The 15,668-nt window shown below is 34.2% G+C and overlaps 1 protein-coding gene across 3 annotated transcripts in view; it reads right to left on the reverse strand.

Moving 5' to 3' along the window:
• Window positions 1–7,999: 7,999 nt before the first annotated feature.
• Window positions 8,000–15,668, reverse strand: part of Hycc1 (hyccin PI4KA lipid kinase complex subunit 1) — a 62,903-nt gene continuing 55,234 nt past the window's right edge. For 2 of the 3 annotated variants that reach the window (XM_063234152.1, XM_003467919.5), the window contains one exon: window positions 8,000–12,800. In XM_063234152.1, the coding sequence (XP_063090222.1) occupies window positions 12,226–12,800 (575 nt within the window). In that variant the 3' untranslated portion in view covers window positions 8,000–12,225. Of the gene's footprint in view, window positions 12,801–13,596; window positions 13,893–15,668 lie in introns of all 3 variants that reach the window. The other variant, XM_013150446.3, reaches the window with a different exon arrangement.

Raw genomic sequence — 15,668 nt, forward strand, 5'->3', positions numbered from 1 at the left:
ATCTTTCTCTGATTTTACAAGCATTTTTGCTTCTAAAAATGAATTTGGAAATATTGCTTTTCTTTCAGTCTAATTAAAGTTTGAGAACTAATGGCATTAGGTCTTCTCTAAATTTCTAGTAGATTTCAGCAGTGAATTCATCAGCACCTGGACTTTTCTTTGTTGATAGGTTTTTAATTACATCTTCAGTTTCATTTACTGATACTGGTTTATTTGATATGTGTAAACCTTACTGATTCAGTTTTAATAATTCATATGTATCCAGGAATCTTTCAGTTTCTGTGTTTTCCATCTTATTTTGATAAGATGGAAAATTAGGTACTAACAAGCTTCTGGATTCCTACAGGATCTGTTATGATTTCACCATTTGCATTCTAAATTGCATGAATTTCAGTCTTTTTTTTATGATTGGCTAAAGTTTTGTGAATTTTACTTAATCCTTCAAAGAACCAACTTTTCATTTCATTGATTGCATTATTTTCTCAGTCTTTATTGCATTAATTTCTGCTCTGACCTTTATAATTTCCTCCCTCAAATGAGCTTTAGGCTTGATTGGTTCTCCTTTTTTAGAAGCTCAAGGTTTAAATTACGTTATTTGAGCTCATTCTGTTTTTCTGATATGGGAATTTACTGCTATACATTTCCCTTACAGGACTGCTTTCATTGTGTCCCATAAGATCCAGTATGTTGTACTGGCATTATCATTTCATTTTATTTATTTTTTAATTAACTAAGTATATAAGTACATTTTAGGTACACGTAATGATCACATTCATTATAGGGAATTTGTACCTGTACAGGATATAACTTGATTCTTTTTTCCCCATTTCTCTACCCTTGTTCCAACCCTTCTTCATTTATAAAAGCTTTGTTTGCATTTTTCCTTTCTTCCTCATTTTTCCCCCTTCCTTCCTTTACCCCTTCCACTTGAGCCAGTTCTCATATATTGGATCGGATATAATGACCTTATCTCTCAATCAGTCTTGGTTTGAAATCCACTTTGTCTACAAATAGAATAGCTATCCCTGATTTTTCTAGGTTCTTGTTGAATGGAATATTGTTTTTCAACCTTTGTTTTCAGTCTGAATTTCCTTTTGAATATGTTTGTTGTATGCAGCACTTTGTTGGATCTTGCTTCTTCACTCATTCTGCCAGTCCTTTTGTTTTGATTGGTGAGTTGAGACTATTAGCATTGACCGTTATAATCACATCTTGCTTAGTCAGTTTTTTAAAAGTTTAATTCCTGAGTTGACACTTTTAAATAGCTTATGGCAGGTAGTTTTATTACCCTTAAAATAACTACTTCTCAGAGATGTTTTCCAGCTTTAGCTGGCTTTTGAGTTTTGAGTCTACTGCAATACCCTACCTCTTCAATTTATCAGGGATGAGCACTTACTGCCTATTTGGCATAGTCCCTGCTTCTTTGGCACTGGCCTATAGTGCTTTTTAATGAACCTTAGGTAATCTCAGTCTTGAGATAATGGGAAGAACAATTGATCAGAACAATTATGTTACCTTTTCTAAAGGTGAATAATCAGCAATAACAACAGCATGAAACAGTGTATAAAAACACAAACTGTGATAACTATTAATTTTCCACCATTAACCATATGAACTAGAATTGTAGTTATATAACAAAATGTAAAACAAACTAAAAAAATTGTATGTAGTAAGTAAGCCTTCAGTATAGTGACTTTACCCTTAAGCGAGAAAATTTAAAAGGGCTTAGGGGGGAAATACAGACATAGAAGAAAAGATTGGAAGCAAGGCTGGTGGATAAAGGAAGGTTACTCAAACTTTGGGAAATTGGTGAAGAAGACAGAAGGGATAGAGACAAGGAAAACAACAACAATAATCTAGAGCTTGTGTTCACACTCATTTAAAAACAATGAAGAAAAACCAGAAATAATAAGGGAAAAATCTCTCCTTCAAGGCATGTTCCTGCTGTCACTGGCAGGCAAATTGCATAAACAGTCCAGATTTGTATTGATAAATCTCAGCAAGTGAGTCACAGTTTTGCAGTGGAGTAGTGGATAGTCTCAGCACTTAATGTCCATTGAAGTTCAGGTTGGTTTCTGGTTGTCAGGCTAGAACCTGATTTGTTCAGCCTGCAATATTCCATGTGCCTTCTATCAGCTTCAACTCAGCAGCCTCTCAGCTTTTCTGAGTTCTGAACTCAGTTGGCTCTTGTCCAAGAGCACTACTGGCCAATTGCCCTCTCCTGGGTAACACCTGAACCTGCATAGCTCACCAGTCACCTTAATCTGCTGTGCCCACTCCTGTTCCACTGGTACATTTTTTCATAGATGCCTCTGGGTTACCAGTAGTCATCATGCAGTGCTGCAGATTCAGGCTACCCTCCCCCAACACACACACAGTCAGCGCTCAGGGAGAACGGGCCACTTGCCACCTCCTCTTTCTTAATTCAAATCTCTCTCTTTACTCTCCCTATGGACTTCATTCTTTATTGGGCCCCAGGGATCTATTGCTCTCCTTTTCCTCTTCATGTTTCTACATTCCAGCATCTGGATGCCGAATCTCAGAGAGGTTCTTTATTGCTGTTTACCACTCCACCATCTTCCTACAAGTCTTCAGTGTAGCTTTGTAATACAACTTGAAATCCAGGATTGTGATGCCTCCTGAACTGCTATTGCCCAACTTTTTTTCTTCTTCTTCTTCTTCTGGGTCTCTTCTGGTTCCACATAAATTTTAGAATTGTTTTTTCTACTTCTGTTACCATTTTGGCAAAATCTTTCCATTTTGTGATGACTTCTTTGATCTCCTTTTCAATATTTTAGTTTGTCACAGTGGTCTTTTACTTCCTTTGTTAGCTTAATTCCTAAGTATTTCATTTTTCTGGAAGTTATTGTTAATGGTATTATATTCATAATTCCTTTCTTAGTGGGTTCATTATTGGTAAAGAGATTTCTGTGTGATTTTGTACTCTGGTACCTTGCTGAATTTATTAGTTCTAGGAGTGTCTTGATTGGGTTCTACATAAAGGATCATATCATCTGTGATAAGGACAGTCTGACTTCTTCCTTTCTTCCCTTTACTTTCTCTTTCAAGTGCTCTGGCTGAAGTTTCAAGTACTATATTGAACAGGAGTGGTGATAGTGAACATCGTTGTTTTGTTTCAGAACTGAGCCCATTTTCCAAATTTTATCATAATCTTTTGACGCCATCACTTCCATGTCCCCAGCCCCCCTGGTTGGGTGTAAATGCTAAAGATCTGTTCCTTGGGATATCTCCCCTTCATACAAAGCAGGTAAGAAACAGTGCTCATATTTGATCTCACTAGAAAGAATTTCTTTCTTGTCTTTTAGAACTATCTATGATTGGGCTTTAATACCACATTCTACTTGTAACTAGCAGTACTACAGTATTGTGCTATACTGCTTATAAATGGTATAACTGTAAATAGTGAATTTTAAAAAAACCTTCATTACAGTAAAAGACAATGTCATTAACCCCTCTCAAAATACTTTCCCTCACCCATATTTCAACCGCACTTATCTGATCATTCTTGTCAATTTCTAAAGGAGTTCTGGTAGTTCTCTTTCATGAGTATTTTCACTTGTGCTAATACGGCTGCCTCTATGTCCTGAATCAATTAAAAGCTCTTTTCCTTCAAGGTCATTTTGGCTTTAGACAGACCCATATTTGGTGAATAAAACGAATGAGGAAACACCACAATGTTTTTACAAGCCTGCCTATCTGGTGGATGGTACTCCACAGTAGCATTTACTGCACTTTTGATCATGTCTCCTAAAGACACTAATAAAAACTGTGTTCCAGAACTGCTTCCGAAAGTGGCAAGAATGGTGAAAAAAACTGTTCAGAGAGGGGAGATTTATTACAATGTGTCTTACTTTAATAATATTTTAAGATTTAAACATTCACTATATATCTTGATCACCCTGGGTATAAATGAGCTCAGTTTTTTCTCTTCAATGAACTGGAAAGTGTATTTTTTTTCCCATTGTAGGTATGGTTTGTGGGTTTGCTTGCTTCTCTCAATCGTATTCTACCTCATCAAATTCAACTTGGTTGATATAAACAAATTAAAAACTTGAGGAAAGAATGAATATTGAAACAATATTCTGAACCAAAGTGGAATTAGAATAGAAAAGAAAGTGGTGCTTTGTTGTATCATGGTTGTTTCAAGTGAAATGAGAAAAGAAAAAGTTAGTGAAAACTTATGTAGCACACTGGACAAGACAGAAGTAGAAACATGTTGGCTAAAGAGATAAAAAATTGTACAGTAAGTGCCATACTGGCTTTATTATATGGTAGTAGACCAAGGATACAACTATAACTTTCAATCTGAATCAGGAACAAGACAAGGATGTCCACTGTCACCATTCTTATTCACTATAGTTCTGGAAAAATCAGCCAGAGAAATTAGACAAGAGAAAGAAGAAAAAGGAATACGGATAGGAAAGGAAGACTAAGTTATCATTATTCGCAGATGATAGGATACTCTGCATAGAAGACCCCACCAAATTCACCAAAAGATTTCTACATTTAATAACCAAATTTGGTAGTATGGCTGGATACAAAGTCAACTAAAAAATCAACAGTATTCCTGTATACAAATAACAAACTCACTGAGAGAAAAATTAGGGAAGCAACATCATTCTTGCAGTTTCTGTAAAAGGAAATACCATTCCTGCAGTTTCTACAAAAGGAAATAACTTAGGCAAGAAGTGAGAATTTGTGGTGTTGAAGTTAGGTCATGCTTACTTTGTGGTCTGATGAGTCTAGATATCATTCAGAAGAACCACAGATAAATTTGAGAAAAATAATGTGTAGAAAATAAGAAAAAACAATGTTAAACAATAGTCTGGAAAATTTTTTGGCCCATTCATTATTCTCAGTAAAAAGAATATGATACATCATCATTTCTTTTTCAAAAAAACCCTTCTATTCAGGTATATTTAAAAGAATTAAAGTTAGGTTTTACAACGTTCCTTTTCATCTCTACGCAGCTGTACATTAAAGAATCAGAAAAATTTTAAGACTTCTCTTGAACGGAAGAGAATCAGCACAGTTTCCCCTAAGTAACTAAGTTTCTTCGATAGAATTCCTAGTTTATCTAGTAAGACAATTCTTTATTTACTATCATATATTAGGTATTATACTAAACTCCTGTAGTGCTAAAGCTTAGTGAGGGAGACAGATGTGTGCAAAGATAATCAGATAGAATAGATCTGGATTATATTAGAGCACTTGACAAGGGTGAACTGCATGCTAGAGGGGTCAAGAAGCTTGAGAAAAAAATCTTTCAGATCTTTAGTAAAACCCTAAGAAGTCACCAAAGACATACCAATATGCTATGTATGTAATACTGTCTTAGATCTTTGCATAAAGAAAGACAAAAGAATTGAATCCAACAGTGTCAACACAGCTTAGGTAAGACTACAACTCACCTATGTCAATAGGACTTAGTTGTTTATTCCAGGAAATCTATGACCAGGAAAGATAAGATTGTAAATAAAATAAAACAAAAACAAGAATTTTTTTTTGCTTGCATAAAGAAATCTTGATAGTTTGCAAACAATGGCATGATTACCTGAGAAAACAGCTTGCTTCTCAAGGCTATTTAAGACCCTCATTTGCTGGAACCATCAGTCCTAAACTACTAATTTTGCCTAGCCCAGTCAGTTCCATTCCTTAGCAGACACGCTCTAAACCGATTGAACACAGATTTCCAAGTCCTACACAAATATCTTCCTTCCAGGTTCTGAGACACAGCTAAGCATATCAAAGTAGCACTTTGTCATTGCATAAGTTTTATTATTTGGTTTTGCTTTATTAATAGGTCATCTGATACTTTGGGAAGTTCAACAATAGCAAAGATATTTTTTAAAGCACTGCATCAGTTAAATAACTGATGTGTCCTCTATTTTACATAGTAAAATTATTTTTTTCTATTTCAGAAAAATTATCTTTAACAGGTCTATGTTAATGGTCTAAGTTAACTGGCTTTATTTTGAGGGAGGCCCCATTTAAAATACAAGATCTGTTAAGAAGTCTTATCTAACTTTAATTCACTTTAACACATAACCAACTCATTGCAGTCTGCTAGAGAAGCACACCTCATAAATACTGAACACTAAATCACTTGCTAAGAAAGATTTCTAAGTTTTACTCACAGTGATTCTGATTCAGGAGTATTAGCACAAGACCAAGAATCTCAATTTTAAAAACACATATTTTTCCTAATGCAGGCTGTCTTTGGATGACACTTTGAAAAATTATGCTTTCCTCTTCCCATACTAGTAAACATGTGTATATTATACATATATATTAACTATTAACTCATATTAACAATTGTATACATGTACAGATTTGCATGCCTTTTTTTTGTCTTTTTCATTTTTTTGTCTTTTTCACGCCTGCTTGCAAAGCAGGTGCTTATGCCGCTGAGCTAAACCTCCAGCCCAATTTTGACTATATTATATCCTGTTATATATATGAACCACAATTTATCCATTGTGCTACTGATGGACATTTAAATTACTGGCTTCCCTCCCCCCAATATCATCAATGCTAGAATGAGTAGTTTGCATGTTTATATTTATGTATTTGAACTAAATTTTATGTAGAATATAGACAAAGTGGAATATACTTAGAAAAGTAGGAGTGCTAAGGTTAAAGAATATATGGTGCACTTTAAAGATTGATCCCACTGAATTTCCCAATTCACAGTACTGCCAATCACCTTAGTGACTAATGGTTTCTTTTATGCCAACATCAACATTAGTACCAATTATTTTAAGCTTCATCAATCTGACTGGTTAAAAAATCACCTATTTTAACTTTTATGTTACCATATTTTTTAACATTAGAATAACTTACCATTAGTGAAACATAGTTAATTGTTTCAAATTCTAACATTTATCTTGATTTAGATTTAGATCACTCTGACTTTATTCTAAAGCATAACTTTATAGGAAATATGGGATAAAAGTGAGAGCTGTAAGACCTGTGTTCAGGGTGTGGCTTTGCCCTCCAGCACCTAGGTGACCTTGGGCAAGTCACCAATCCTGAGAGCTTCAGTTTCCTCTTTTGCAAAATGGGGATTCTACTCACTTTATAAGATTGTTTTGAGTATAAAACAAAATAATTTATTTATAAATATTAGCTATCACTACCAACATAATAGCAATGCAAGGTAAATTATTAAATGATTAAAACTGCTTATAATCTTTACATTATAAAATAATTATGTTGATATTAACAAAGTCAGATTCTATTAGGTAAATCAACTATTAGGATTAATGGAAACACTAGAAGAGTACACATTTCATAGAGCTAACAGAAGGTCTATGAAAGTTGGGTCTTACCCTGTTTTTCTACAAGCCCTCTTCTCACGGAAATTTAAGAGAATATTTCTTAAATGAGTCCTTAGATGAAATGAAATTATTCAAATATATGGTTAAGTATATAAAAGATTTTTAAAAGAGAAGTTTTGTTCCTAAGTATATACAATAGTACATTTCATATAATACCAGTGCTGTTTCCTAGTGTCAATAAATGACATTCTAAAAGTTTACTGTAAAAATACATTAGAGACCTTATCCTTGATTCTTTCCCAACGCTAGCCTTAATTCAACTCAGCCACAAAGTCCTATGCCAAGTACAAGCAGCATATTATCTCTGAACTCAAAAGATAAACTCTAAGTATTAAAGTTAAGAGGCAAAGAAATGTTATCTCAATTTGCCTGTGCTTCTGGTGTAACAAGTAATCAGCCTTGCTGTCTGGCCCATGGAATGACTCTTTTTTGGATGAATATTAATGCACTATTGCTCCTCATCCCTAGACCAAGTAAAGCACAAAACCAAGAATGAGATGTCACTGTCCTATGGCTTACCCCCAACCACTCTCAAGGACTCAACCAACGTTAAGTCTTTCTCCTATAGTTTTTCCTTCCTTATCACGATACTTGCAAATTTTTGTAAAAGTTTTTAAATGAATACATAATCTGGAAAATATTTTTCACTTTTTATTTCAATAATACCAGGCAACACTTACTGTATAAAGTACTGCATATGGAGAACATTTACACAAATGTACAAAACTTCAAAAGACTAAACTCCAGTTTATTTCTATATCCTTAAAAGGGTACAGAACATGTAAAAATATTCAGTCATGTTCAATCTTCAGGAATGTAAACACTAGGAATACAGCTAGAAACAAGAATGTTTATCAGGAAAAGATTAATATCACTACATGACTAGAAGAGGTACACAACAAGCTTCATCTGAGAGAATTTAACAGAATATGAAATAGATCTTGAGTTTTCTAGTCAAAACTTTATATTAAGACACAGGTGCTCTTAGAACTCCACTATAAAAAACACAAAAACATTTTCAAAAATGTTCACTGTTAGACTCATTAGATACATACAAGTTACAAAGACAATATACTTCGTGAAGAATTTCACAATATTAAAATTTGAATAACAATATATTAAGTATAGTTTCACTAAGCAACAAATCTAAAAATATAAATCCATGCTAACTGAAGGACTAGAGGGTATTAATTTTTCATCCAAAGATTAGGAAGACACTATTATACATTAATTTCTATCTACAACACTTAGTTTAAGTACCTATCAAATCTATTTGCCTTTTACATTGTTTTTTGTAGTTTTTTCAATTACATTATTTAACATACATATTTCCTTCAATGTGCTTTCCGTTAGTACAGATTTATTATTCCTATAGATGCAAACATTAAACTGCCTTACCTAATTCTCGCAGTACCATTTTTCCTCATGAATTAAGACCTTGAACAGTTTAGTTTTATTCTTCCAAAATAGGCAAAATCCCGTAAAACTGGGATCATTTTGATCTATTTTGGTTTTAAAAAGTATTTCTCTTATTTAACTTTTAAAAAAGTGAACAGTTGTTTCACAATTGAAAAAGGCAATGAAATATTGCTTTTTAAAAAAAAAAACCAAACAGTCATTTAAGGACTAAAAATTTCTATTCTTCAAGTCTATATAATTTGCCTTAGAAAGTTACACAATGGGGAACAAGGGACTCCAAGGCGCTTTCTTGTGGCTTTAGAGAGAGAATGATGCTTTGTCCTAAGTACTCTGCGACCCTCCCCTGAAAAGTGTACTTTGCTTCTCTCCCAACTTGGGTCCCAAGAGCTCAGTGCTGGGTCCAGCTTCACTGGAACATTCAGGCAGCTGGAATTCAGGAGGAGGACTGGGTGATTTCAAGAATCCTTAGAGGCTTAAAATGTGGAAAAGAACTGCACTTTCTGCTCACATCCTCTCAACTATGGGGCATAACTAGAGTTTTATGTGGAGTCTTCCTTTTGATAAAAGGTATTATTCTGGATACACAGGAGGCCTGAGATCATCAGCGTCTTTAAAGGAATATGACCTAGAAAAAAGCCAACTCACCTTACAAAAAGTGACTAGGGAGTCATAAGGTCAATAACAATTGTTGCTACAGTTAGTATCATCTAATTCTCATAGTTGTAATAAAAATTGTCACTGTACAATTCTTATTTGAAATAGTATCAAAGGTACTATAAAAGAATTTTATTGTTATTTCCATAGTACAAAAAACCAATTAGTGCGAATAACTTCAAGAAAAATTCAGAATCACCCCCACTGAGTAAGAAATCCTGAAAACAAAGAATACACACATGCAAATTTGTTGTGCACTGTATAAAAGTTTAAGTACAAAAGGTATAACCTCACATACTTAAACTTACGGGTATCTACACTTCTGATTTTATTTATAACAAACAAGAAAAATATAAAATTTACATTTTTATCACAGTAATAAATAAGGATCATTAGGTATTCAGAATCAGAAGATAAGTGATGAGTCAGTGCTATTAAAAAGTTAATTAGCTGTCAAAACAATAAAGATTATAATAATATTTAATATTAAATATTTATTTGATCTAGGGTTATGAAACTATTGAGAATCCTACATATTAGACAAGTAATTTGTTTGTACTGATACTATTTTCTCAAATATTAACATGCATAAAAACCACTTGAGAATCTTGTTAAAATGCCAATTTTGATTCACATGGCATGGTCTTGAAATCTTGCCTTTTTACCAAAATGTCAAATGATGCCAATTTGCCTTACTGGTCCTCAGACTTACTGGTCCATATTAATAGAAAAGGCTAAAATAATACCAAAATCAGGTTTCCTTACAGTGGTAGGATACCAAAATCTGCTCTCTTGTCTGTACCACCTAACGTTTCTTCAAATTTACTCTACATTTCTAAGCATCTTGATTCAAATATTTTAACTTACTTCTTTTTTTTTATAACTTACTTCTTAATACCATAAGGTCAATATTGTTAGTAACTCTGTGTAGGAGAAATTTTGTTAAAGAATTAGGAAAAGACAATAGGAAATTCACAGTAATATTTTATACATATTTTAAATTGTACAACACAAGGTTAATATTAAATTAATACAAAATCAACTCTATTTAATTGCCTTTCAGTTTTTGACCACCATTTATGCAAACAGATCTTATTCCATTCTCTTACTAAAATTAAAAATACCAAATTTGTGGTGAAAACCACATTATATACAAGACTAATGAGTGGGAACTAGTTCATGATTTTTGAAATATTGGGCAAAGCAGTCATGGTTAAAACTGTAGTGTAAATGCCTGACACTGTTCAACATATATAAGTTTTTACATACTATATTTGAGCTGTGCATGAACATGCACAAGGGGGAACACTGGCATGTTTTCTTTGTGATCATGGCTAGGAACCATGAATAAGGAAAACACTGTGTACTAAAAATAAAAGCATTCAAGAAATGTACAGCATCCAAGGCCTTCCTTCCAGCCACCTACCCTCATCCTCAGCCCTGCTCCCCAGTCTCTCCCTACTCCTTTCTCTCTCTCTCTGAAATACTGCTTAAGCATACTTGCTCTACAGAAAACCTCAACCATAGCTGAAATGGCTACCACCAGCAAACACCAAACACCAAACCTTTACATCTACCTAGAGGGTCCATGGTCTTCTGTAGCTACACACAGGTTTACTTAGCTTCTGCCTGACTGCCTTTCTTCATTAAGGATAAATGATTATTCTTCCCATATCATAAAAACTCACTTAAAATAGGCCTTTTCACAATCAAGAAATACATTTAATTTTTTCATATTTATTTAAGACAGACATAAACAACTCTAAATTAGTTAATATATAAATGTCCTTTGTCTATATTTCACTATATATTTTCTTTCATGACATCTTACAGATGAAAAACTTATCTAATTTCCTTCATTTGCAGATAAACAATTCAGTATTATGAAGTTGATAATGGTTTCTTGAGAGCTGTGTTGCAAGATTTATAATGATTTCCAGGAAGTCTTCAGTGATGTGTGCTCTGAATTATAGGAATCCAACCTAATTAGGATTTCCAAAGTCCAGCAGCAGGATCAGTTTTATGGCCTATTATACCTTAGGAATTTAAAGGAATTTTCACCTGCTAAACCCAGATCAAACAGTTTATAACAACATTATCTGCCAGCAATCTGAGTTTTGATATTAAAAACGTTCCAAATATATCAACAAAATGTCCCTGCCCATCTCCTGGAACCACATAATAATCACATGAAAACACATCTGTGAGTTGGGCAGCCATTTTCCAGTGCTTTGAACAAACTGTTCTAATCTTAAAGATGACTTGGTTACAAGCGGTTTTTACCAGCACTTTTCACAGTAGGCATTTTGGTTTTTGCATGTACCTGTTTTCCAGGTACATGGCTGAAAGGCCGGCTGTGGAATTCCTGAACTTGCTCCTCTGTCCCATCTTTATAAGCCAGTTTCCTTACGTGGAGATGCCCTTTAACTGCGAAGGGCAAACACACAGCTACCAAAATAGAAGGTATTAAAAACAAACTCAAAATGTCACAGAAGATGTAACCAACTTGATTAGACAACCTGCCAATATTTATTGCCACACCACAATCTTAGGATAACAGTAACATTGAGGAGAGGGCAAACCAAGAAATAACAAAACCATATTTCAACTTGCTGCAACTCTAGACATTACTCCCCTTCACTAACCTAGGCATTTTCCCTTCATCAGGATCAAGGGAACCTTCATAATGTAAGGGCTCATGTTAGGAACAGGCATGAAAGAACCAGGGTACTTTCATTAAGGAGCAGTCATATTTCCATATTTACTGGATATAAGAAAACTATGTTACAAATTAATCTGTGGACAGAGTAATGCTAATACTAGGAGGTCTCTGCTGACCTGCTTGATACTTCATTGGAAGTTCAGTCCTTTCTGAAACATAAATAAGCTTTTCTTCTTGGAGACTACAAGCAGAAAACCTATTGGCATCTGTCCCAGTCCCACAACCAACAGCAGGTGACGGGTTATGTGGGACTGTGACACCACTGACTTGTTCAAAGGATTTACTAAATACAGTCGCTGCCGTCTTAGCCAAACCATGGCTACTAGGCTTAGGTAGGGACTGGCTGGTGGTTAAAGTTAGTCTCTTCAAAGAGAGAAGTTCAAGATTCTCACTTTGGGCTCTCTGAGTTTGTTTTCGAGCAAAGTGATCTTTGCAAGATTCCCCTGTAGTTTCTTTTTCTTTTCCTCCAGTTTTGCTTCCTCCTGACCGTCTCTGGTTCTTTCCTACACTTGTCTTGTTACTACAATTGTGACTACTGTTTGATAAACCCGACTGGCTGGTACTAGAGGCAGCCCTGGAATAAAATCCCTCGTCAACTTCAGATATCTCCATCAGTTCTTCTTGACCTGTAAATTCTGTATTTCCTAAACAAAGAAATGACAAAGATCAATTAACATTAAGTATCTTGAGCAATTTTTTTAAAAAAAGATTAATACCAAATCAATTATGTTTAAATAAATTAAACTGTAGCATAATTTCACAAAGCAATAGATTATAGAACAAAATCAAAGGATAAATTAAAAATTTATGCTATAAAATATCAAAAATAATTGATTGCAATTAAATGACAGTAATTTAGAGTAGATTAAACAAAAAGCATGCCATTAACCATATCCTACTGTGTTTTTAGAAAGAGCTCCTTTATTATTCATGCAAAAGATTACAGACAATTAGAAAAACTACCACACATTAAAACTAGTGCAAAACTTTCCCCAGTAGCAAAGCAGTAAAAATCAGAGCTATAGCCAAAGAACTATTTGAAAAGTAGCTTTAGAATATTTTAAAGTGTTTTCTTAAAGGTTTCATTCTCCATTCTGATTATTTTACTAAAAAAAAAAATCTAAATTGATAAATATCACAAGCTTGAAACATTAAAATAATATATATTATCATTCATACAATAGATGGCAAAAATATAAAAATTTTAAAAATAATTTTAGATACCAAAGCATAAAACAGAAAATTCCTTCAGAAGCAATTTTCTGCCTCATTTTTCATAACAATTTACTGAGAGACACTGTAGGCATGACCATTCCAAAGAGCATTGAGTCATTAAGAAACCATGATGCATAATTCATGCATTTTATTAGATGACATGCAAAAATTTTGTGACTGTAACTGTTGCTAAACATGCATCAGTGACCCTTTGCCTTGAGATACCTTGGAGTGCAGCTATAAAGTGCTCTGCTAAAACTGCACTCTGCCAGGTGAGTTTATTCCATCCTCCATCATTTTTCTTACAGATTTTTGCCTCCTGATCTCTGGCAAGCCTTTGCTCTCAGCTCTAGGATCTGTGGCTGTTTCCTGCACACCCTGCATATGCTGAGCATCAATCTCTCCTAGAGTTCTGCCTTTTTCCCCATTTCCGGTTCTTTCTCCGGACACATTTGTGACACTAATCTCAGGAATGACAAGGATGCCCAATTCAGTGGTATCATTATTGTTGTCAGGTTGCTCTAGAATTGAAGATGATAAGACAAAATGATGGCTGAAAACAAAACAAAATAAAAATGCAAAACAAGAAAAACAAAAGTTCCAAAACAAAAACTGGATAACTGAATGATATGAATTAAGCCAAATATTTACATCATACAAATTTCTGTAATTTACAATACTTGGACAGCACTGGAGACAACAGTGTCATGGTATTTAATTTTAAATGAGAAAGGAAAAATCCACAGAGCATCAGTGCATGTACTGCATTTTTCCTACACATATTTCACATAGACCATGAAACAAAATTTTTAAGTAAACAAAACTACAATTTTTACTATATTAAAGATCATACTATGACTAATTGAACTTATGTCAACTCTTAGGCAAATACTGAAGGATGTATACGCAGAACTCTAACTCTTATCAACATTAGAAACCACACTACTTAGAAGTTTCCCCTTTGTACACCTAAAAATCTATTTTTAAAATCAGACTAAATTGAGACCGACTTAATAAACCGTATTTGGGAAGACCGTTATTCACTTACAAGATGGGTAGTGATGCAACAGGGACAGTTTTTTGTCTCACATACTACAATTAATATTACTATGGTCGTGATAGAACTAAGCAATTGATTCCTTCAGACTTATACTGATTCCACAAATTTAGGCCAATCTGTAACAGTTAATTACTACAGTGGAAAAAAATTAAAAGGCATAGTTTTATTTAAAGCTGTTAAGTAAGTATCTGTAGTAAATGGAGAAAAATAACATAAATAAATACACATAGAATGGGCCAGCAGTGAAACTTAGAAGTTCAGTACACAAGATTACACAAGGTAGTACATACTCTATGAAAATGTAGACCCCAAATCTGCTTGAGGAAAATTACTCTCTAGTTTCAAATGTTTTTATTAATATGACTGCCAAACTCTCATCAATGGTGCTAACGGTTGAGAAACACCATAAGGTAAGTAAAAGAATAGAGGCCAGAGCCACATACTCATGACTCTGTGGCACAGAGGTAATCATATGGACATCTTTAAAAACTGCAGAAGCCTGGCTCACACCTACAGACATTCCAATTCACCTTCAGTGCAAGGCAGAACCTGGTATTTAGGAGCTGAAAAGGCTCTAGATAACTAATATACAACCAAGTTTGGAAATTCCTACTTATTCTGATTCTTTCACATTTTAAAAACTTTAAAGTTTTTATGCCCTAAACACTCCAACCCAGCAGCAGTATACATTTGTGAAAGTCTTCTCTTCAAAGCTTCTGCTGCTTTCTGCTGGTGAACCAATAAGCTCCTATAATTATTTTCCCTCAACTTAGTGCTTCATATACATTTCACTAAAGGTCCTGTAAATGAAGATAGGCCAAGGAATACTGGTGAGGTAGTAGTGCACTGCTGTTTCTGGTTCCTAATGAAGGACCGTTTAACATGACTAAAAAGTTTCAATCAAGCCTATTTGCAATTGCTAACAGCTGTCTTCAAAGAGAAGTCAAATTCTTACTGAGGTACATGCCAGAGGTCACTGCAACTTAAGAGTAAAGTCACCCTGGTGCTGTTGGGTGACAGCCAAGACTTGTTCATTTACATTGTAGAAGCCATTCCAAAAAAACAATATTAAGGGGACCTTCAGCCCAAAAGGAAAAGTTATAAATGTTGAAAATTATCTAGATAGAAAAAAGCCAGTGAATATTAAAATTTAACAAAAGTTTAAGACATGCATAGACAGCCTAATGGACTCGAGAATACTGAATAGCACTAAACAGTTTTTTAGAGAGCATTCACA

The sequence above is a fragment of the Cavia porcellus genome, unplaced genomic scaffold, assembly GCF_034190915.1.
Source record: "Cavia porcellus strain 051 isolate PalLab524CR breed Dunkin Hartley unplaced genomic scaffold, mCavPor4.1 scaffold_2, whole genome shotgun sequence".
NCBI lineage: Eukaryota > Metazoa > Chordata > Mammalia > Rodentia > Caviidae > Cavia > Cavia porcellus.